General features: G+C 45.2%; 1 protein-coding gene across 2 annotated transcripts in view; it reads right to left on the bottom strand.

Annotated features, from left to right (window-relative positions):
- LOC311150232 (low-density lipoprotein receptor-related protein 1-like) overlaps positions 1–21,906 on the bottom strand; it is a 142,383-nt gene that overhangs the window by 83,067 nt on the left and 37,410 nt on the right. For both annotated transcript variants that reach the window (XM_084187605.1, XM_084187606.1), the window contains exon 3: positions 9,264–9,398. In XM_084187605.1, coding sequence (XP_084043731.1) covers positions 9,264–9,398 — 135 coding nt within the window. The remainder of the gene's footprint in view (positions 1–9,263; positions 9,399–21,906) is intronic.

Genomic DNA, 21,906 nt, shown 5'->3' with positions numbered 1-21,906 from the left:
ATAGTTTATTTTACCAAGTTGAGGGTAATTTATTGTACTGTGAAAAGTGTGAAGAACTTTATAATTTGGTAATAATATATATGATTCGAACCATAAAATAACAGAAGAGAGAGCTTTCCCTGAATGAGGGATACCTGTTGCTAGTAAATTGAACTAATCTTGGATTACTTTTACGGGATTGAAGTAAGTTGAGGTATTATCAAATGTTGTCAGCAGGGTTAAAACACTTCTCTGGTCCCAGTCAGTTGTCAAAAGAGGAAGTTTCGATAGATAGAGATCTACTTATAGAGAGCTACAGTAGGGCCCCAATTAAGGAAGTTCACAGATGGGTGAAGCAAGGCGCAGTAAATAAGGAAGGAATATGGGTAAAAGATTGCTTATAAATTCTCCCGAAATTACTGTTTAGATATGCTGCAATATTGACACACGGGCAGAGCCATGTGTCAACGGGAGGGATGGATGGTAGAGCAGATTAGACAACACTTTGTTGCATATGGGATTACTAATTATTTTACACAAAAAAAACTTTTGTTCAAAATGTGTTATCTGTGCTCAACAGTCTCAAAGAAAACCATTAGTAACACACTACGCCGTCATGGATTAAAATCCTGCAGCGCACGCAAGTTCCCCCTGCTCAAGCCAGCGCATGTCCAGGCCCATCTGAAGTTTGCCAATGACCATCTGGATGATCCAGAGGAGGAATGGGAGAAGGTCATGTGGTCTGATGAGACAAAAATAGAGCTTTTTGGTCTAAACTCCACTCGCCATGTTTGGAGGAAGAAGAAGGATGAGTACAACCCCAAGAACACCATCCCAACCGTGAAGCATGGAGGTGGAAACATCATTCTTTGGGGATACTTTTCTGCAAAGGGGACAGGACGACTGCACCGTATTGAGGGGAGGATGGATGGGGCCATGTATCGCGAGATCTTGGCCAACAACCTCCTTCCCTCAGTAAGAGCATTGAAGATGGGTCGTGGCTGGGTCTTCCAGCATGACAACGACCCGAAACACACAGCCAGGGCAACTAAGGAGTGGCTCCGTAAGAAGCATCTCAAGGTCCTGGAGTGGCCTAGCCAGTCTCCAGACCTGAACCCAATAGAAAATCTTTGGAGGGAGCTGAAAGTCTGTATTGCCCAGCGACAGCCCGAAACCTGAAGGATCTGGAGAAGGTCTGTATGGAGGAGTGGGCCAAAATCCCTGCTGCAGTGTGTGCAAACCTGGTCAAGACCTACAGGAAACGTATGATCTCTGTAATTGCAAACAAAGGTTTCTGTACCAAATATTAAATTCTGCTTTTCTGATGTATCAAATACTTATGTCATGCAATAAAATGCAAATTAATTACTTAATCATACAATGTGATTTTCTGGATTTTTGACAGACCATAAAAAAGTATTTAGTCAGCCACCAATTGTGCAAGTTCTCCCACTTAAAAAGATGAGAGGCCTGTAATTTTCATCATAGGTACACGTCAACTATGACAGACAAAATAAGAAAGAAAATCCCAGAATATCACAATGTAGGATTTTTTATGAATTTATTTGGTGTGTGGATAGAATTTACTAATGCCAGGATTTAGTAAACGAAGCAGAGAGATGTAGTGAGAGCAGTGGAAGGGATACCCCACCCTAAGACGGGGGTACACTAGTTCAGAAGAGATATGGAAGGGCTGACCGCCAGCTTTAAGCTGAATACAGGGGAACTAGAGAGGGCAGCGACTTACAGTCATGTGCGCATACATTTTTACGTATGGGTGGTCCCGGGGATCGAACCCACTACCCTGGCGGCGTTACAAGCGCCCTGCTCTACCAATTGAGCTACAGAGGACCACTAAAGAGTAATGTTACGCTTTTAATCATGGGGTAACCCTGATGAACCTGTATTGAATGAGACAATCTTTAATGTTTTTATATGCAAATCAACTTATATGCTTCAATGTGTGTGATTCATTTCTATAACAACATATATTTTGTGAGTATGTGTGTAATATTTAGTCAAAGGGTGGATTGATAGATTAATTATTCATGACTAATTATTACACCCTGAAACTGTGTGAAATGTGTTAGAATGTGTGAGTGTAGGACCAGTAAAGACTATGACATTGAGCTACTATTTAGCAATGTGAGTAAGGAGAGGAGTCTGGAGAGGAGAGGAGGAGGTTGTCGGGTGAGGTCGTCGGGTAAGCTTGGCTTTATACATAGTTTGGGCTTTGTCGAGTAAAGCTTAAACTATGTATTTAGATTGTAGTTAGGTGTTGTAGGTAGTTATCGTGGGTTGTTGTATGTAATTATTGTAGGTTAGTATTGTATTCGACTGAGCCCGGTGAAGCACGAAGCTAGCTAGCTAACCCACTACCTGGACTAGCTGGTGGGTAGCTACTGGCAACTATTAGCAACGGTATAGTTGTTTCACGCCTGAGAGTGCCTGTAATTACGCCAGCTGGCTGCCTACAATAATTACATACAATAATGCCTACCATTCAGCTGTTTTGTAACCTCATTGTCTGAACCGTTAACGTTAGGTAGTAAGTGGCTACTGTGCTTGAAATTTAGCTAGCTTGTTGCTACCTGGATAGCTACTAGTAAACAATAGTTGGAACGACCTAGCGAACAGACGCGAACTGGCTGAGTCAATTCAGTGGCTAGCTTTGCACTTGGCTAGCTAACAGTAGCTGCTAGGGGTAAGTTATAACCTACATTTACGTTTTGTTTTTACATATTGGTAGCAAGAGTCATTCAAGGAATTCGGGACATGGGTGACTAGTTAACGTTAGCTTGGCTCTCTCTGTGTGTTCGTGCCGTGAAAGGAGGGGTTTCTACTTTGTCTGAAAGCAATGGCTAGGTAGTATGCTAACTATTCTAGCTAACTAACTGGCTGAATAAGTTGACGACGGACTCGCTCAAGCTGTCGGGACTAACCCACAACGTTAGACACGGACACGAACAATCTGCATGGCGTGTTGACACACTGGTGGTTTGTTGTGGCCGAGTATTGGTGCTAAACCGTGTTGTTGGAGTCCGGCATGCTAGCTGGCTATGGCGTCTTATGACTAGGTGCCCTGGACGATTTTCACAGAAGAATACTGTACCAAGTTAGCTAGCTGAATAAACTAAGTAGGTCTATTCCTAGAAAACATTGAACCGCTGTAGTTTACAACAATTATAGTTTCTGAGGTGGAAGTTGGGAGAGTTATATTTGGGTGTTGTGGTGAGGGAGGCCCCGCTCTCTCCTTTCCTAGATGTTTAGTTCATTTCATTCCGATCTCCTTTGCATTATTGTAGCCATTTTCTGTAGCCTGTCAACTATGCCTCTGTCTATCCCTGTTCTCTCCTCTCTGCACAGGCTATACAAACGCCTCACACTGCATGGCTGCTGCCTCTCTAACCTGGTGGTCCCTGCACGCACCACCCACGTGGTGTTCCAGGTCTCAGGCAGCCTCTGGAACTGCCGTTCTGCTGCCAACAAGGCAGAGTTCATCTCAGCCTATGCTACCCTCCAGTCCCTCGACTTCTTGGCGCTGACGGAAACATGGATTACCACTGAAAACACTGCTACTCCTACTGCTCTCTCCTCGTCTGACCATGTGTTCTCGCATACCCCGAGAGCATCTGGTCAGCGGGGTGGTGGCACAGGAATCCTCATCTCTCCCAAGTGGACATTCTCTATTTTTCCCCTGACCCATCTGTCTATCTCCTCATTTGAATTCCATGCTGTCACAGTCACTAGCCCATTTAAGCTTAATATCCTTGTCATTTATCGCCCTCCAGGTTCCCTTGGAGAGTTCATCAATGAGCTTGACGCCTTGATAAGTTCCTTTCCTGAGGATGGCTCACCCCTCACAGTTCTGGGGGACTTCAACCTCCCTACGTCTACCTTTGACTCATTTCTCTCTGCCTCCTTTCCACTCCTCTCCTCTTTTGACCTCACCCTCTCACCGTCCCCCCCTACTCACAAGGCAGGCAATACGCTTGACCTCATCTTTACTAGATGCTGTTCTTCTACTAATCTCACTGCAACTCCCCTACATGTCTCCAACCACTACTTTGTATCCTTTTCTCTCTCGCTCTCCTCCAACACTACTCACTCTGCCCCTACTCAGATGGTAATGCGCCGTCGCAACCTTCGCTCTCTCTCTCCCGCTACCCTCTCCTCTTCCATCCTATCATCTCTTCCCTCTGCTCAATCCCCTTCTCCCTCCAATCTCCTGATTCTGCCTCCTCAACCCTCCTCTCCTCCCTTTCTGCATCCTTTGACTCTCTATGTCCCCTATCCTCCCGGCCGGCTCGGTCCTCCCCTCCAGCTCCGTGGCTTGATGACTCATTGCGAGCTCACAGAACAGGGCTCCGGGCAGCCGAGCGGAAATGGAGGAAAACTAGACTCCCTGCGGACCTGGCATCTTTTCACTCCCTCCTCTCTACATTTTCTTCATCTGTTTCTGCTGCTAAGGCCACTTTCTACCACTCTAAATTCCAAGCATCTGCCTCTAACCCTAGGAAGCTCTTTGCCACCTTCTCCTCCCTGCTGAATCCTCCCCCCCCCCCCCTCTCTGTGGATGACTTCATCAACCATTTTGAAAAGAAGGTTGACGACACCCGATCCTCGTTTGTTAAGTCAAATGACACTGCTGGTCCTGCTCACACTGCCCTACCCTATGCTTTGACTTCTTTCTCCCCTCTCTCTCCAGATAAAATCTTGCGACTTGTGATGGCCGGCCGCCCAACAACCTGCCCGCTTGACCCTATCCCCTCCTCTCTTCTCCAGACCATCTCCGGTGACCTTCTCCCTTACCTCACCTCGCTGATCAACTCATCCTTGACCGCTGGCTATGTCCCTTCCATCTTCAAGAGAGCGAGAGTTGCACCTCAAAAAACCAACACTCGATCCCTCTGATGTCAACAACTACAGACCAGTATCCCTTCTTTCTTTTCTCTCCAAAACTATTGAGCGTGCCGTCTTTAGCCAACTCTCTTGCACCCCAATGATGGAACAAGCTCCCTCACGACGCCAGGACAGCGGAGTCACTCACCACCTTCCGGAGACATTTGAAACCCCACCTCTTTAAGGAATACCTGGGATAGGATAAAGTAATCATTCTACCCCCCCTTACCCCACCACACCCCCCCCAAAAAAAACAAAAAACATTGTAAAGTGGTTATCCCACTGGCTATAAGGTGAATGCACCAATTTGTAAGTCGCTCTGGATAAGAGCGTCTGCTAAATGACGTAAATGTAAATGTAAGAGTTAGACCAGACAACAAAGGACAAGGAGAACTGTCTACAGACAACTGAGAAACCAAGATAAAGAGGCCTCCCAATTTAGGGAGGAGAGAAACTGTTAGGATTTTTAAGAAGTATGCAGGATATTGTGAGGACGGCGATAACTAAGGAATGCATGTGTGTGTGTATGTATGTGTGTGTGTATGCATGTGTGTGTATGTATGTATGTATGTACAGTGAGGGAAAAAAGTATTTGATCCCCTGCTGATTTTGTACGTTTGCCCACTGACAAAGAAATTATCAGTCTATAATTTTAATGGTAGGTTTATTTGAACAGTGAGAGACAGAATAACAACAAAAAAATCCAGAAAAACGCATGTCAAAAATGTTATAAATTGATTTGCATTTTAAATGAGGGAAATAAGTATTTGACCCCCTCTCAATCAGAAAGATTTCTGGCTCCCAGGTGTCTTTTATACAGGTAACGAGCTGAGATTAGGAGCACACTCTTAAAGGGAGTGCTCCTAATCTCAGTTTGTTATTACCTGTATAAAAGACACCTGTCCACAGAAGCAATCAATCAATCAGATTCAAAACTCTCCCCCATGGCCAAGACCAAAGAGCTCTCCAAGGATGAAAGGGACAAGATTGTAGACCTACACAAGGCTGGAATGGGCTACAAGACCATCGCCAAGCAGCTTGGTGAGAAGGTGACAACAGTTGGTGCGATTATTCGCAAATGGAAGAAACACAAAAGAACTGTCAAACTCCCTCGGCCTGGGGCTCCATGCAAGATCTCACCTCGTGGAGTTGCAATGATCATGAGAACGGTGAGGAATCAGCCCAGAATTACACAGGAGGATCTTGTCATTGATCTCAAGGCAGCTGGGACTATAGTCTCCAAGAAAACAATTGGTAACACACTACGCCGTGAAGGACTGAAATCCTGCAGCGCCCGCAAGGTCCCCCTGCTCAAGAAAGCACATATACAGGCCCGTCTGAAGTTTGCCAATGAACATCTGAATGATTCAGAGGAGAACTGGGTGAAAGTTTTGTGGTCAGATGAGACCAAAATCGAGCTCTTTGGCATCAACTCAACTCGCTGTGTTTGGAGGAGGAGGAATGCTGCCTATGACCCCAAGAACACCATCCCCACCGTCAAACATGGAGGTGGAAACATTATGCTTTGGGGGTGTTTTTCTGCTAAGGGGACAGGACAAATTCCCCGCATCAAAGGGATGATTGACGGGGCCATGCACCGTCAAATCTTGGGTGAGATCCTCCTTCCCTCAGCCAGGGCATTGAAAATGGGTCGTGGATGGGTATTCCAGCATGACAATGACCCAAAACACACGGCCAAGGCAACAAAGGAGTGGCTCAAGAATAAGCACATTAAGGTCCTGGAGTGGCCTAGTCAGTCTCCAGACCTTAATCCCATAGAAATTATTTGAAGGAAGCTGAAGGTTTGAGTTGCCAAACGTCAGCTTCGAAACCTTAATGACTTGGAGAAGATCTGCAAAGAGGAGTGGGACAAAATCCCTCCTGAGATGTGTGCAAACCTGGTGGCCAACTACAAGAAACATCTGACCTCTGTGATTGCCAACAAGGGTTTTGCCACCAAGTACTAAGTCATGTTTTGCAGAGGGGTCAAATACTTTTTTCCCTCACTGTCTGTGTGTCTGTGTCTGTGTCTGTGTCTGTGTGTGTTTGTGTGTGTGTGTGTGTGTGTGTGCGTGTGTGTGTGTGTGTGTGTGTGTACTGATGGTCAGGAGAGCAGTTTTAAAGTGGAAAACTACAGCCCGCCTAAAGAGGGGAGGGATTTTTGTATGACGTGTGAGTATAAAAGATGGACTCTGAAATTGTGATGGCAGAATTCTCAATGAATAAATCTCTGACTATGCAGACCAGGACTCTGTCCGTTTCTTGATTTTGGGAGACGCACAGAGACACCGAAATTGTTTGTTAAATAATTCACATAACAGTTTCCATTGTGGAATGGGAGCAGAGATGAGCACTATGATACTACCCTGACCCCATTCTCTTTCCCTATCAATTAAACACTAGTGTTGAGATTATATGAGGGGCCTTGCCCCTTAACTGGACTCTTCAGTCCCCAGAGAGAAAGAGAAAGAGAGAGAAAGACAGAGAGAGAGACAGAAGGAGGAAGAGGAAGCAAGAAAGAGAGAGGAAGACAGAGAGAAAGAGACAGACACAAAGACAGACACAAAGACAGAGAGACAGAGAGACAGAGAGAGAGAGCGAGAGAGCGAGCGAGCGAGGGCTGCCGGAAGTTCTTTAACTCTGCAGAGATACAGTATGATCATCCCAGTGGCCCTAGCCTCAGCTGCACAGTAACACAGTAGGCAGGGCAAAACCTGGCTATCACCCACATATAATATAAACCCTTCCACTCCTCAACCTCCCACACCTAGCTCCACCATATTACCATGTCAATCAAATGTATTGTACTGCGATAACTTCCTCCCTTGCCTGCCTCCTACTCTGCCTCCCACGCTCCCCTTGTCAACAAGTTCTGGATAATTATCTGAACACACAGAATGACAAAGTGTGCTTTGACACATCAGCACCAGGCTAGGGTCCACTTGGCTTGCGCAAGCCGGCAGTTTGTTCCAGCAAACACTGGGATGCTTGTGAATGGTGAGGCTTTTCGTGAATTTGGCGGCTCACATGCAAACAACGTGGCAGCAGAAAGTTCCGGCAAACACACTGCCACTGGTGCGTGTGTGTGCTACTCCATCCTCACGGGGACAGATGGACCAGTGTGCTCGCCGGGGACAGGCGCTACGTGTCATGACTCGATGACATCATCGGCGGAACGTTGTGCAAGGCAGGGAATCAGTCCCTTTAACCTACTTCACACAAATGTCACTTCAACTCTCATCTTCCCCCACTTCTCCTCAATGTGTTCCTGCTATAATTCTAGTATGCAGAATTATAAACACATAAAACTAAAGCAGAATTATAAACACATAAACCTGAAGTAGAATTATAAACAAATAAAAAAAAACAGAATTATAAACACATAAAAGAAAAAATGATTCCAAAGAAAAATAAAGATAGAGCATATCTTTCTTTGTATAAGATAGCTAGGACTTTGTGCACTTGGCAGTTCTAATGTGTACTGGTCTTTTCCAGAGCCTGTTCTTGTTCTAGGACTTTGGTCTTCTAAAGAAAACCGCAGAGACCTGTTTGTTTGGCGTCAATATTTGTTGTTGGGGAACGCACCAAACCAACAAAAACATGTCCCAATATAATACAAACACCAGGACATCAAAAATGTGTTGGACTAATATCACTCAATCTCAGCTTTATGAATCCACTGTTCTCTCTCTTTATCTTCCCAGTTCCCCCCAAACTGTCATCTCTTCTCTGTCCAATAAACACTGTCTTCTTCCATCAGCTGCTTTAATGAGATGGCCTCCGTTATCACAATGGCTCCTCTTCTCTCTCTCTTCTCTCTGGGAAAAAGTCATTCATTTATCAATCAGGCCCTAGAGGCTCTGAAACAGTCCAGGCTCTGAGGCCACTTCCCCGGCTCTGGCAGGCAGAGCAGAGCATTTATCCAGACAGCCAACCAGGCCAATAGAAAAGGAGGAGAATCCCATCATCAAATCCAATCCCTGATATTAATTAGAGTCACAGAGAGGAGGACATTGAGGCTTCTCATTGTGGAACCAGACAAAAGAGCCCAGCCACACAGAGGGGACATATTGGCTGTGTCTGAAATATCATCCTATTTCCTGGCCAAAAGTAATACACTATATAGGGAAAAGGTTGTCATTTCAGACAGCTATTGAGTCCATAGTGTCGCATTGTGGAACCAGACAAAAAAGGTGCAGTGTCACTGGCTGCAACAGGATTGGCTGGTCCAGTGTTCTGTAGGAACTAGGAAGGACCCCAGAAAGCAGCTGCCCGAGCTGTGTGTGTGTGTGTGTGTGTGTGTGTGTGTGTGTGTGTGTGTGTGTGTGTGTATGTATGTGCGGGCGTCTGTGTGAGCATTAATACTTTCATGCATGTGTTACCTCGACAGTGTGGCCCCTCGTCCCAGCCATCAGTGCAGTCAGGGCTCCCATCACACAGCCTTCTCATGTGGATACACACATCTGTCCCCAGACACTCAAACTCATTGGCCGGACACCGGGACACTCTGTGTGGACCTACAACAAAACACACAGCAGAAAGACACACACATTAGTCCGAGATCAAATGTACCACAGAAACGAGTAAAAGTCGTAGGATGGCACCCTACAAACATGACTGCACTTACAAATATCAGCATATCAGCTCCAACACATCCTAAATGGCCAGATACAAACGAATCAGTGACTTTAAAACAACTTTTTATTCACACCTGACCAAAAGCCTGTGAGTGAGGGATTCATTTCCACAGCCTGGGTGATGTTTTCAAATGTTTTCAAAAGACGAGAACATCTTTAAAGGGTAAATCAGAGTGTCAGTCAGCCTCAGACAGAGACTGTTATAGAGAAATGTTCAGTGTTATCTGTCCTGCCAGGCTGCAGCCTCACCATTCATTGGCCATGCTGTGATAAGTAGTGGACTGATGGCAGTGTATTGGGCCGGCAGGACAGGGCAGAGGCAGCTAGCTGTTTGTGTTTCCTTTGTCCAGACTTAGGCCACGAGCTGACCCTACAGAACAGCTCAGTATATTGCTTACAGGTCTTTGTGTTGCCACGGCGCTGTGGGGATCTTAGGCCTCCTAACCAGGCTTCTAGGCATTGGACAATATATTTTTTTCTGCACTTCAACAGAAAATAAACATGTCAACGCACCGGTTCCCGCAAGCACACACACGTGCACACGCTAAGTTAGAATTCAAACCACATCCCTAACAACGAACATCAATAAACGCTTGTTGTATGGGACCAAAGTCCTGTGTACAGGGAAACACTCTGAATAAATAACTCCATTTCAGACAGGAACCCTGTCAGCTCGACAAAAAACTTGTCACATGCCAAATAAAGAAAAATGAAATCAAAGCAGTGACAAAACACTATTTTCCATTACAGCCAGCAATGCTAGAGAATACCAAGTGGTCTCTCCCTCTTCCTCTCCAGAAAAAAACAAGGATTTCTCATCTGTCGCTCCCTCTCTCTCTTTTTGCCCCCCTCTCTCTCTCTCTCTCTCTCTACCCACGCTACAAAGCAAACTGTTTGTCTTGGCTGTTTTTCCTCTTCCTCCTCCTCTCTCTTCCTCCTTTTCTCTCTCTTATAACAGCTGCTGACCCATTTTAGACAAGCTACAAGAGAGTGAGAGAATGAGAGAGAATGACAGAGAGAAAGAGAGATGAAAGAGAAAGCTTTACCTCCTGCACAGGAGAAGAAGAAAACATTAGCGTTGGAGTGTTTTGCAAGGTTTGGATTTCATAAGAATACTTGAAGTTTCTTAATGTGTACTTTTCTTGAGGTGAGGTCAAGTACAACCAGGTGTTTGAAGTTATAACAAAAACTAACATCATAGACTAGCCAAGCCTACTGCAGAGAGTAAGACCTGCATGGGTTATAGTGGTATTATACGCTGTGTCTCCCCAAGGTAAATTCATTCTCAAGTCACAATGCAATAACAGATCCTTCTAACAGATTATCTGTCATAGACAGTGGATAAGAACTGCTACAAGTGCCCGAGGACATCACTAGTAGCCAGTCTGAAATTCATCCTTTTCATTTACAAGGCTTTACAACATTCATGGAGAGTTCTCGGTCTATTATACCTACAGCCACCACAGAAACGTCTATGTAGGCTCTGCTCTACTTCAGTGTAGTACTACACCTGGCTCAGCACCAGTTCCGCAGGTACCAGAGCCTTTAGATATAATGAAATACCTCAATAGTATTGATATGTAGTGTATTTGAATATAGATGCAGTTCTACAACAGTAATGCACCGGGCTCAGCAGTGGAACAGCAAGTAGTCTTATTTAGACATAATAGAATAGCTCAACATAAATCTCTGCAGGTTGACTAGTCACTCCAGGGGATACTGCCTCATACCCAGACCTCCCACAGTCTTGTCCTCTCAAAGCTCCTGCTTTACATTCAATCAACTCTGAGCCTAGCTATTTCACAATAAACTGCAGGACATGGCATAAACTAGCTAGCCCATAGAACTGATCGGTTTGGCAACACTCCAAACCCAGTGCTGGACACATTGTTTATTTACTGTTGTCCCAAACAGTTGTCCATTGAAATCAAAAGGAAAGGCCTAGGAAGTACTCGATATAGAGGGTAATAACAAATGTAAATTTACGTAAATGTAAATTTAATAACAATTTCATAACCCTTTCTAAGCCCGAAAGGTCTGTGTAAGACCTAAGAGTTGCAGGAGGAAAGTAAACCGAAAGGACAATGAGGAATTGAATAGCAGGGAGTGGGACACAGACAACCATACCGGATTACACAGTGACTTTAAGATGAGGATAATAACAGTGGACTCTGGCCTCTCTGTTATAGTCTGGGAAGTTGTTGGCTGTCTATTGAGTGACACAGACAGACTCTCCCACACCAAACAGGCTATGGCTGCCTAGTGACTTCCTTCTTGATCTGTCAGTGGCACTGGTCAGCACATTGCTGTGCAGCACAGTCAAAGAGAGACAGAGAGACTGATCGAGAGCTTCCGGCCTTGCCTTCCGCTGCTTCTGTCTCTATAAAAACACTATTCTGGTTCGAAGCCAAGATAAACATTTCCTACAATATCCAAGTGATAAAAAAATGGCTATATTCCTTATAACATCCTGGTATCAATTAACATAATGTGATTTCTGAGACTATTTTCTCTCTGAATGTTGTATAGCTCTTGCATCCAAATGAACAACAATTACAGATTCATGATAAACATTAAAACAAACCTGAGGTAATTCAGTCTTTGTAATTGCTTTTTAATCTCAGCAATAAAAAGGAATTCATCACGGAGTTCAGCTTAATAGAAAATGGTGATGAATAATATGTAATCAGCATATTCACGTCTTTAGGTGCTTCAGTACAATGGTGTAATAGAAATACAATATTAGACAGGGGAGGTGTGATCACTGCACAATACACATTGTTTTATTCACAATCCATTTCTGTAACTAATTATTCTCCATTCCATTTCAATAGCATAAAGTTGTACGTGTGTGTGTGTGTGTGTGTGTGTGTGTGTGTGTGTGCGTGCGTGTGATTGTGCATGCGTGCGTGTGAGTGCAGGCGTGGCAGCCTGATCCTTGGAGAAAGACAAAGTGGTGAGTGAGAACAATGTATGGAGTGTATCGTAGCAGTATGGAGTGTATCGTAGCAGTATGGAGCGTATCGTAGCAGTATGGAGCGTATCGTAGCAGTATGGAGCGTATCGGAGCAGTATGGAGCGTATCGTAGCAGTATGGTGCGTTTCGTAGCAGTATGGAGTGTTTCGTAGCAGTATGGAGCGTATCGTAGCAGTATGGAGCGTATCGTAGCAGTATGGAGCGTATCGTAGCAGTATGGAGCGTATCGTAGCAGTATGGAGCGTATCGTAGCAGTATGGAGCGTATCGTAGCAGTATGGAGCGTTTCGTAGCAGTATGGAGCATATCGTAGCAGTATGGTGGGTTTCGTAGCAGTATGGAGTGTTTCGTAGCAGTATGGAGTGTTTCGTAGCAGTATGGAGTGTATCGTAGCAGTATGGAGTGTTTCGTAGCAGTATGGAGCGTATCGTAGCAGTATGGAGCGTATCGTAGCAGTATGGAGCATATCGTAGCAGTATGGAGCGTATCGTAGCAGTATGGAGCGTTTCGTAGCAGTATGGAGCGTTTCGTAGCAGTATGGAGCGTATCGTAGCAGTATGGAGTGTATTGTAGCAGTATGGAGCGTATCGTAGCAGTATGGAGCGTTTCGTAGCAGTATGGAGCGTTTCGTAGCAGTATGGAGCGTATCGTAGCAGTATGGAGCGTATCGTAGCAGTATGGAGCGTATCGTAGCAGTATGGAGCGTATCGTAGCAGTATGGAGCATTTCGTAGCAGTATGGAGCGTTTCGTAGCAGTATGGAGCGCATCGTAGCAGTATGGAGCGTTTCGTAGCAGTATGGAGTGTATCGTAGCAGTATGGAGTGTTTCACACATGGAGAGCTACTGAGATAAATTACATCTCCAATACCCATCACTGCTCCCAATGAGGGATAATTACATACATCTAATGAACTCCCTTATCACCTAATGGTGATGATACTAAATGGAAGGGGAGGGTATCCTCGCTGTTTCTTTAGAGATGTTAATGGCTATGGTCTATAGATCCAGTCCAATGTTAGGATATCTGTTTCATTCTACATATGTCTTTGTTCAGATTCAGATGTGATTCAGGTGTGAGATGAGACAAGGCTAAACTACATCCTCTATTCCCTTCCCCTAACCACCTCAGACTCTTTCCCCTCCTTCTGTCACCTCAACCAACCCCTACTTCACTCCCTACCCCTCGCCCCCTTCCCCCTCCCCAGCCAGTGGTTACATAATGATCATAAATTGTGATACCCTGTCGTGCTTTTGTCCTCGGTATAAAGGCCTGGGTTTATTCCCGTCCTACAGGGGTCCGTGGCTGCACTGCCCGGCCTCTGACTCCCATTCAGACTGCTGTCAACTGTAATGAACATGTACCTCAGGCAGGGTCAAAGGCCTGGCTAGTGACTACACTGGAATCAGAGTCTGAGTCCCAAATGGCATCCTACTCCCTATATAATACACTACATTTGACCAAAGTAGTGCACTAAAAAGGGAATATGGTGCCATTTGGGATGCATGAACAGTGTGCTGTACAGTAACTACTGAGTACAAACATATGCATGGTCTGCCCAGTCTGACCCTACAGAATCAGACCTATACAGACACAGCTCTTGTAGAGGGCTTATACTCTGAGGACACTTTTCTACTGGAACGAATGAAATCATCCGTAGTGCAAAATAGTACGATTTCAAATCGCCAAATCAAGGCATATGGAGGTGGCATTTAACTAATATGTCCAGTGATCACAAATGTTATAGAGGGCATAGGCTCCTGCAAAACACTGGCATATCTCTTCTGACAAAGTGAAGGTTTTGTCTGACAGGGGGCTTATATAAACATAGTATTTTCTACACAACATTCATCCAATTCTGTAAACTCTCTCCCAGACTCCCACCTCGTCTGAATTAATAAATACCAGAACAGCATTTTATAAATGTTTCAAATCTCCAGAGGTTGTTGTAATATCCCTAAGAACATAATGTCAGACCTTTCTTTACAACTTTAGATACAACAAAACAGCCTCTTTGAATATCTCCTAAAATAGCATGGGGAAAGATAGTGGTGAGACAGCCAGCCAGGAAAAGGGAACAGTGGATGAATAACATCACACGTCTGAAAGGTAGAAAAAAAAAACACTGAGGCAATTACATAAGAGGAAAGACTGGAGAGATGAGATTTGAGGAAGAGAGAACAGAGGCTTGCTTGCTATGTCTAGATAGTCAGCATGGCTGTAGAGCGGAGAGATAGAGAGGGAGAAATGGAGAAAAAAAAGAGAATGTGTGTGTGTGTGTTAAAAGATAGCACCAGAAGAGACAGAGGGAAGGGAGAAGCGGTGCCTGTCTGGCGTGAGAAAGCCCTGTATTCTCTGGCTACTGATAGGCCTTGGAGGGTGAAGAGGGCTCGGGAGCGCCGATCTGAGGGATTTACAGGGCTTTGCTCCTTCCTCTGTGGAAGTGTGTGTGCGTGTGTGTCTGGAAGCTTCTGCACCTGCTGCCCCACCAACCTCTCCAGCAGCCCCTGTTAATGGGACAATGAGCACGCACACACAAACACACACACAAGATGAGCAACTGGAGAGACCCTCCCCCTGCCTTGAAATGTACAAGACCATTTCTCTCTAAAAGGGATTTCATCTTAGCTTTGCAATGCAAACCCATTTCCTGAATGCTGAATACTAGTCTGCATCCCAAATCACACCATATTCCCCATATAGTGCAATACTTTTGAACAGAGCCCTATGGGCCCTGGTCAAAAGTAGTGCACTAAATAGGGAACAGGGCACCAATTGGGACGCGCACCTAATCTGGTCATTTTCTCTTGTATAAAGACCCTTTTCCCCTCGGATAAGCCATTCCTGACACTCCTTTAGTTCACAGACGTTTCCTCCACTGGTGCCCTCATCCCTCCACTGTTTCTTCCCACCACCCCTACATCCCAGTCCCATGTGGCTCAGTTGATTGAGCATGTCACTTGCAACGCCAGGGTTGTGGGTTCCGTTCCCATGGGGGACCAGTACAAACAAAATATGAAAATGTATGCACTCACTACTGTATATCACTCCGGAAAAGAGCGTCTGCTAAATGACTAAAATGTAAAATGTCGTACCTTTATGTCCACCATTCCTTCCACCCCTCTGCAGTCTGCTCTTTCCGTCTTCCCAGGGGGAAGAGTCAGCCGATGCATGACAGACAGACGACTCAGACAAACGGGGGCCACACACAGACAAACACACACACAGCCACACATACACACCCTCCAGTCCCCAGCCTCCAGTCGGGGCTCAAGGGCACAAGATGTACAGATAACCTTGATGTGTGGCCTTGCCGCCTGGGGCCTGGCTAGCTTGGGAAGCTGCAAGGAGCAGATAACTCAATCACCCAGCCCTCCTCTAAAGCTTCAGGCGACAGCATCCTGCATAACCATCCACCGCCAAGGGGGAAGTGAGATTGTGTGTGTGTGTGTGTGTGTGTGTGTGTGTGTGTTGGACTGTAATAATACCACAGCATGGACACATCACTCCTCTCTGAGCATCTTTAGCCTCTACAGGCACGGACCCATCAGCTGTTGTTGTCAATATTACATTCCATTTGTCCAGGTTGTCATTCCATAGACTGGACCATAGTATGTCCCCTGATGCTAAACTAGAACAATTACGTAGAGATGTAAGCAGAGTTGGTATACAATGGGTGACAAGGACAGAGCTTTTGAGGGGGTCAGCTAGGTGACTTTAGGGAGGTAGTGGTTGTCTTGGAGCACGGTGCCCCAATAGGAAGAGGGAGGGGTTTGTATTCCCGTGGGCTAGAGTGCCCCAATAGAACTATAGGGAGTGGCTGGATGTTAACAAGTGTTAATTGACTATTGTTTTCACCTCATTTTCTCCCATTGACTCAATAGAAGCTGTTAACATACCTTCTGAATATAAAGGCAAAGCCATTGACATCATTTACATCATTCAAATGCATCTCAACCAGCCCGTCTTGGACATTAGCATGCTAAATGGAGAAAAGGGCAGGGAGAAAGTTGAACACAGAATTGTGGGGAAGGGTAGTAAATTGTTGCATAAAGTGGCTTAGGTTGGATAAATCAATCAAAAGAGAGACAGAGAGAGAGAGAGAAAGAGTGAGAGGTTCTCATAAAGAAAAGAGAAAGTGCTTACATACTATAGAGGCCCATGCAAACATCTGGTCCCAGTTGCTGCATTTCTAAACCAAACCACAACGAATGTGGCTCTGGCATCGCATCACAAGCATCTAATTGCATACAGACTTACAGACGGTTTTTCTTCTGAGTACTAGCTGGAACAACCACAGCAACTTGCATTGAAAAAAGCTGAATGCTGTCCTCCTAAATGCCTGTACTGTAGTATAGTTTATACATGCAGTATGTCCTCACAATGATAGAAATACAATTGAACAGCTTATGTGATTCCTTGTATAAAATGCTTACAAAGACGCATGAGTCCTCAATTATGATATGGTTGGATTTCCCCCAACTTCTCCTGTAGCTCAGTTGGTAGAGCATGGCACTTGCAACGCCAGGGTTGTGGGTTCGTTTCCCACGGGGGGCCAGTATGAAAATGTATGCACTCACTAACTGTAAGTCGCTCTGGATAAGTGCGTCTGCTAAATAAGTAAAAATGTAAATGTAAAAATTTCATTCAGGCAAAATACTTTTGTAAGCGGTTGGCCCATTCACTTACTTCAGCAAATAACAGAATAGAGTCTGAACAGCTCAGGTCCTGTAAAATATCCTGACCTCATAGCTCATTACACTACAGTATAAACCATTATCCACACAACAGAAAGAAACTGGATGAAAAGCACAGAAATAAATGCTCTATGGCCAAACAGTATAGATAGCATTAAGAGAAAGGGGAGCTTACTGTGTAGTTTCTCCCAATGGATTTATGTTTGCTTTTTGATACTTAGCCTACCTGAAATAGATTCACTTCTTCTCTCAAACACGTCAGGCGCATGCAAACACACCCACCTTTCTAACCCACTTCATCAACCCTGTGTGTTTTAAGTGTGCATACAGTATGTGGATTCCTTGTCGATCCTTTGGTCCCTGTCTTCCTGTGCTGTGCCATTAGAGGGGATTCCTGAGGTAAGACAGACCCGTTACGTAAAGATCTGCTACAGACTTCGAGGAGAAGAAAACTTTGTACGCCCCAGACACACACAATCTCCCTATCACAACAGACTAATTTACGGTACATTAGCTGAAAAACATGCCGTTTAAATGACTTTTTAGACCAAAAAAACACCTTTAGTATCACAAAGGAAGAATACAGTGAGGAACATGACTCATTGTAGTTTAATCCTGAAGGCTGGTGTCACTGCAGCCACTTCCTGAGCCCTGACTGAGCTGAAGGATACTTGAGGTGAAGTGTTATGTTGTAAAACAATAGAAACAATGCACTGTTCAACTGCATTGAGGGAGCCCAAAGAGAGGGGTGATAGGGTCACACCTGGAGACACATGCCTGTACACGCAACAGGTTGACGGTTATCTGGGAGTACTGGCGCTCTGGGGAGGGAGGGAGAGAGGGAGAGAGGGAGAGAGAGAGAGAGAGATCCTGACTAAGGCCCTGCACCTGGCAACCCGCCAACCTCCTGTCTCTCCCTCTGTCCCTCCTAAAAACGGCCCCCAGGCCCCAGACCAACAAGGTGACCGCTGCTCCCCCCGCTCCTCCTAACAAGGCTATAAGAGATAACGCGCTACAGTGACCCCCGGCATCAACAACCACCACCACCACTGTGTGTCAGAGCCCCATGTTAACTTACAACCTCTTGTTCCTGCTTCACTATCTCTGTCTGCGTCAGATCTGGGTCTAGATGGTATTTGTTTCGTTACAAACAATTTAACTGTGCTTGATTGAGCTTACCTGGCACAATGGAACCAACAGAATTGTCCCAAATGTGTAAAGACTGCCCATCTGGCGAACAGACAGGCTCAATCAAACACTCAAAGTATTAGAAAGAAAGAAAAATACTATTTGAACCCATGTCTGTCTGAGTCTGTCTATGTCTTTACCCCCCTCAGGATGATTATAGTGTAGGTAAATGGGGCTGCAGAATGACAGTGCAATAACGGCAATTAAAACCCCAGACAGCCTGATAGAGTGAGACCGATAGAACAGCAGTGGAGCATTGCTCTCTTCCTGCAGCATGGTTTAGTTTCTGGGCAGGTTCATGTTGATCAAAGTAAGATGATCTTCACCAGACAAACCCACACACATTCAGTTAAAAATCCCCCTCCGCCTGCTATTAAGATTCCCTGCAGGTGAATTTATGGTGATGGTTTTGCTGCAAGGACTATCATTTGGATTACTAGTGGTGATATTTATCTGAAATAAGGTGCGCTAGTACTAGTAGTTAAATTTACAACCACTATGACTGTGATATGTGGTTGTCCCACCTAGCTATCTTAAAATGAATGCACTAACTGTTTGTCACTCTGGATAAGAGCATCAGGGGAGAGAGAGAGGCGCGAGAGAGAGAGAGGCGCGAGAGAGAGAGGAGCAAGAGAGAGAGAGAGTAGAGGGCAGGGGGTTCCTTGTTGCTTTATTTCTACTCTTTCACAGCGAGTGGAGCGGCATTTTCCTGATGATATATTGACCTACTTAAAGCAATAAGCAAGGCCAATGTTGGCTGCCAGCTTTGCCTGCCCTGTCACAACGTCTGATTTACAGTACATTCACTGAGAGTACAGCACCAGGGTGATCCGGCAGAGAGATAGAACAACAGCCAGACGACAGGAGAGATAGGCATGGAGGGAAAGAAAGAGAGAGCGAGAAAGAGATGGGGGAGAGAGATCAGACGCCATCAGTCTTCTATGGATAGAAATATAGAACATCAACAACAGGGGGGAGAGGGAGAGGGAGAGATAGATACTAAGAGGGAGGGAGAGAGAGGGAGAGAGAGAGAGAGAGAGATCAGACGCCATAATTCTATGGATTGAAAGATAGAACAACTACCACACGACGGGGGGAGAGGGAGGGGGAGAGAGAGCAAAAGAGACAGAGGGAGGGAGGGGGGAGAGAGCGGGAGAGAAAGAAAGAGAGAGAGAGGAAGAGAGATAAAATATGAAAAAGGGAACGAGAGTAACATTTAGAAAGAAAAGTGTGTGAACTGAACATACCTTGGGACCCAATCTGCTAGTTAGTAATTAAATGGAACTGGTGATAATGCTGTAATTATAGTACTCTGATTCCCGACAACACACCCACACCCACTAGATTGTACTTTGGTCAGGGGATAAACATGTCAAAACGAAACTGTTGGGAAAGAGCAGGGAGTTTTGTGTGTTTGCACCCCCTGACTTTTGAACTAAAAGCTCTATGTAGAAAGCCAGATCTCTGTAAAGAGAGCCAGTGTGTGTGTGTGAGTGTGTGTGTGAGTGTGTGTGTGAGTGTGTGTGTTCGTAGAGAACTATTACCAGACAGAGTTAAACCTTGGATTCAGTAGCCATCTAAACTTTCCAATTTTGGAACAAACAAGGAACACCTTGAACTCCTTAAATACACATAACTACACATAAATACATAGGTTTGTTTACCCCATCACCTTTACTGTGGGAGTCCAGTATGGACCTTGGGACATCCTAGAGCTACTGCCACCACAGAGCAACAGTCACTAGCCAGGAAGTTGGTGCTATCATGCCAGATCCCTGCCATTCAGTGGTCTAAGGCACTGCATCGCAGTGCTAGCTGTGCCACTAGAGATCCTGGTTCAAATCCAGGCTCTGTCGTAGCCGGCCGCGACCGGGAGACCCATGGGGCGGCGCACAATTGGCCCAGCGTCGTCCAGGGTAGGGGAGGGAATGCCTGGCAGGGATGTAGCTCAGTTGGTAGAGCATGGCGTTTGCAACGCCAGGGTTGTGGGTTCGATTCCCACGGGGGCCAGTATGAAAAATAAAAAAGAATGTATGCACTCACTTAACTGTAAGTCGCTCTGGATAAGAGCGTCTGCTAAATGACTAAAATGTAAATGTCATGACAGCAATGGAGTAGGCAAGAGCACAAACAGATCTGGGACCAGGCTAACCAGTCATTCCTGGGTTGATACTCCATGTGTATTTTACTCCTCGTGTTACTTATTTTTTTGTATTGTTATTTTTTAACTCTGCATCGTTGGGAAGGGCTCGAAAGCAAATATTTCACGTAAAGTCTACACCCGTCGTATTCGGCCCATGTGACGAATAAAATTGTATTTTATTTGATTTGAGTTATCTGTTCTAGGGCTGTTCTGGCATCTCTACTGCTATTTTATGTTCCTGGAAAAGGCAACAATAGGATACAACAGAAGTCAACAGAGAACATTTAACCTGTCCAAGAGAGAGAAATCTACACAAACTGCTGAGTTGATGATATGTGGTTATCCCACTGATTGCCTCCACAGAGCTTACCCACTGGGTAGACACTGGTTGAATTGATGTCTGTGCCCAGTGGGCTAGTCACTCCTGAATTGATATGTGGTTATATCCGTCATGCTCTGGAGCCTAGTATGGGACTTGGTACATCCCACTGACTGCCTCCACAGAGCCTAGTCACTCCTGGGTTGATATGTGGTTATATCCGTCATGCTCTGGAGCCTAGTATGGGACTTGGTACATCCCACTGACTGCCTCCACAGAGCCTAGTCACTCCTGGGTTGATATGTGGTTATATCCGTCATGCTCTGGAGCCTAGTATGGGACTTGGTACATCCCACTGACTGCCTCCACAGAGCCTAGTCACTCCTGAGTTGATATGTGGTTATATCCGTCATGCTCTGGAGCCTAGTATGGGACTTGGTACATCCCACTGACTGCCTCCACAGAGCCTAGTCACTCCTGAGTTGATATGTGGTTATATCCGTCATGCTCTGGAGCCTAGTATGGGACTTGGTACATCCCACTGACTGCCTCCACAGAGCCTAGTCACTCCTGGGTTGATATGTGGTAATATCGGTCCTGTTTTGGGGCTCTGGGCCAGACCCTCTGTTATCTCATCTCCATATGGTGTTGGAGTGGTTATCGAGAGAGATAGAAAGAGAGAGAGATACATAATTACATTTGAAATGTCTTTATTATTTTTAAACTTTTGTGAGTGTAATGTTTGTTGTTAATTTTGATTGTTTATTTCACTTTTGTTTATCATCTACTTCACTTGCTTTGGCAATGTTAACATATGTTTCCCATGCCAATAAGGCCCTTAAATTGAAATGGAGAGAGAGAGAGAGAGAGAGAGAGAGAGAGAGAGAGAGAGAGAGAGAGAGAGAGAGAGAGAGAGAGAGAGAGAGAGAGAGAGAGACAGAGAGAGAGAGAGAGAGAGAGAGAGAGAGAGAGAGAGACAGAGACAGAGACAGAGACAGAGAGAGAGAGACAGAGAGAGAGAGAGAGAGAGACAGAGAGAGAGAGACAGAGAGAGACCTCATTGTTT

This window comes from Coregonus lavaretus, assembly GCF_964263955.1.
Source record: "Coregonus lavaretus genome assembly, chromosome: 22".
In the NCBI taxonomy this organism is placed as follows: domain Eukaryota; kingdom Metazoa; phylum Chordata; class Actinopteri; order Salmoniformes; family Salmonidae; genus Coregonus; species Coregonus lavaretus.
Note: the sequence above shows the minus strand (reverse complement) of the source record. Positions and strands in the feature narration are given on the sequence as shown.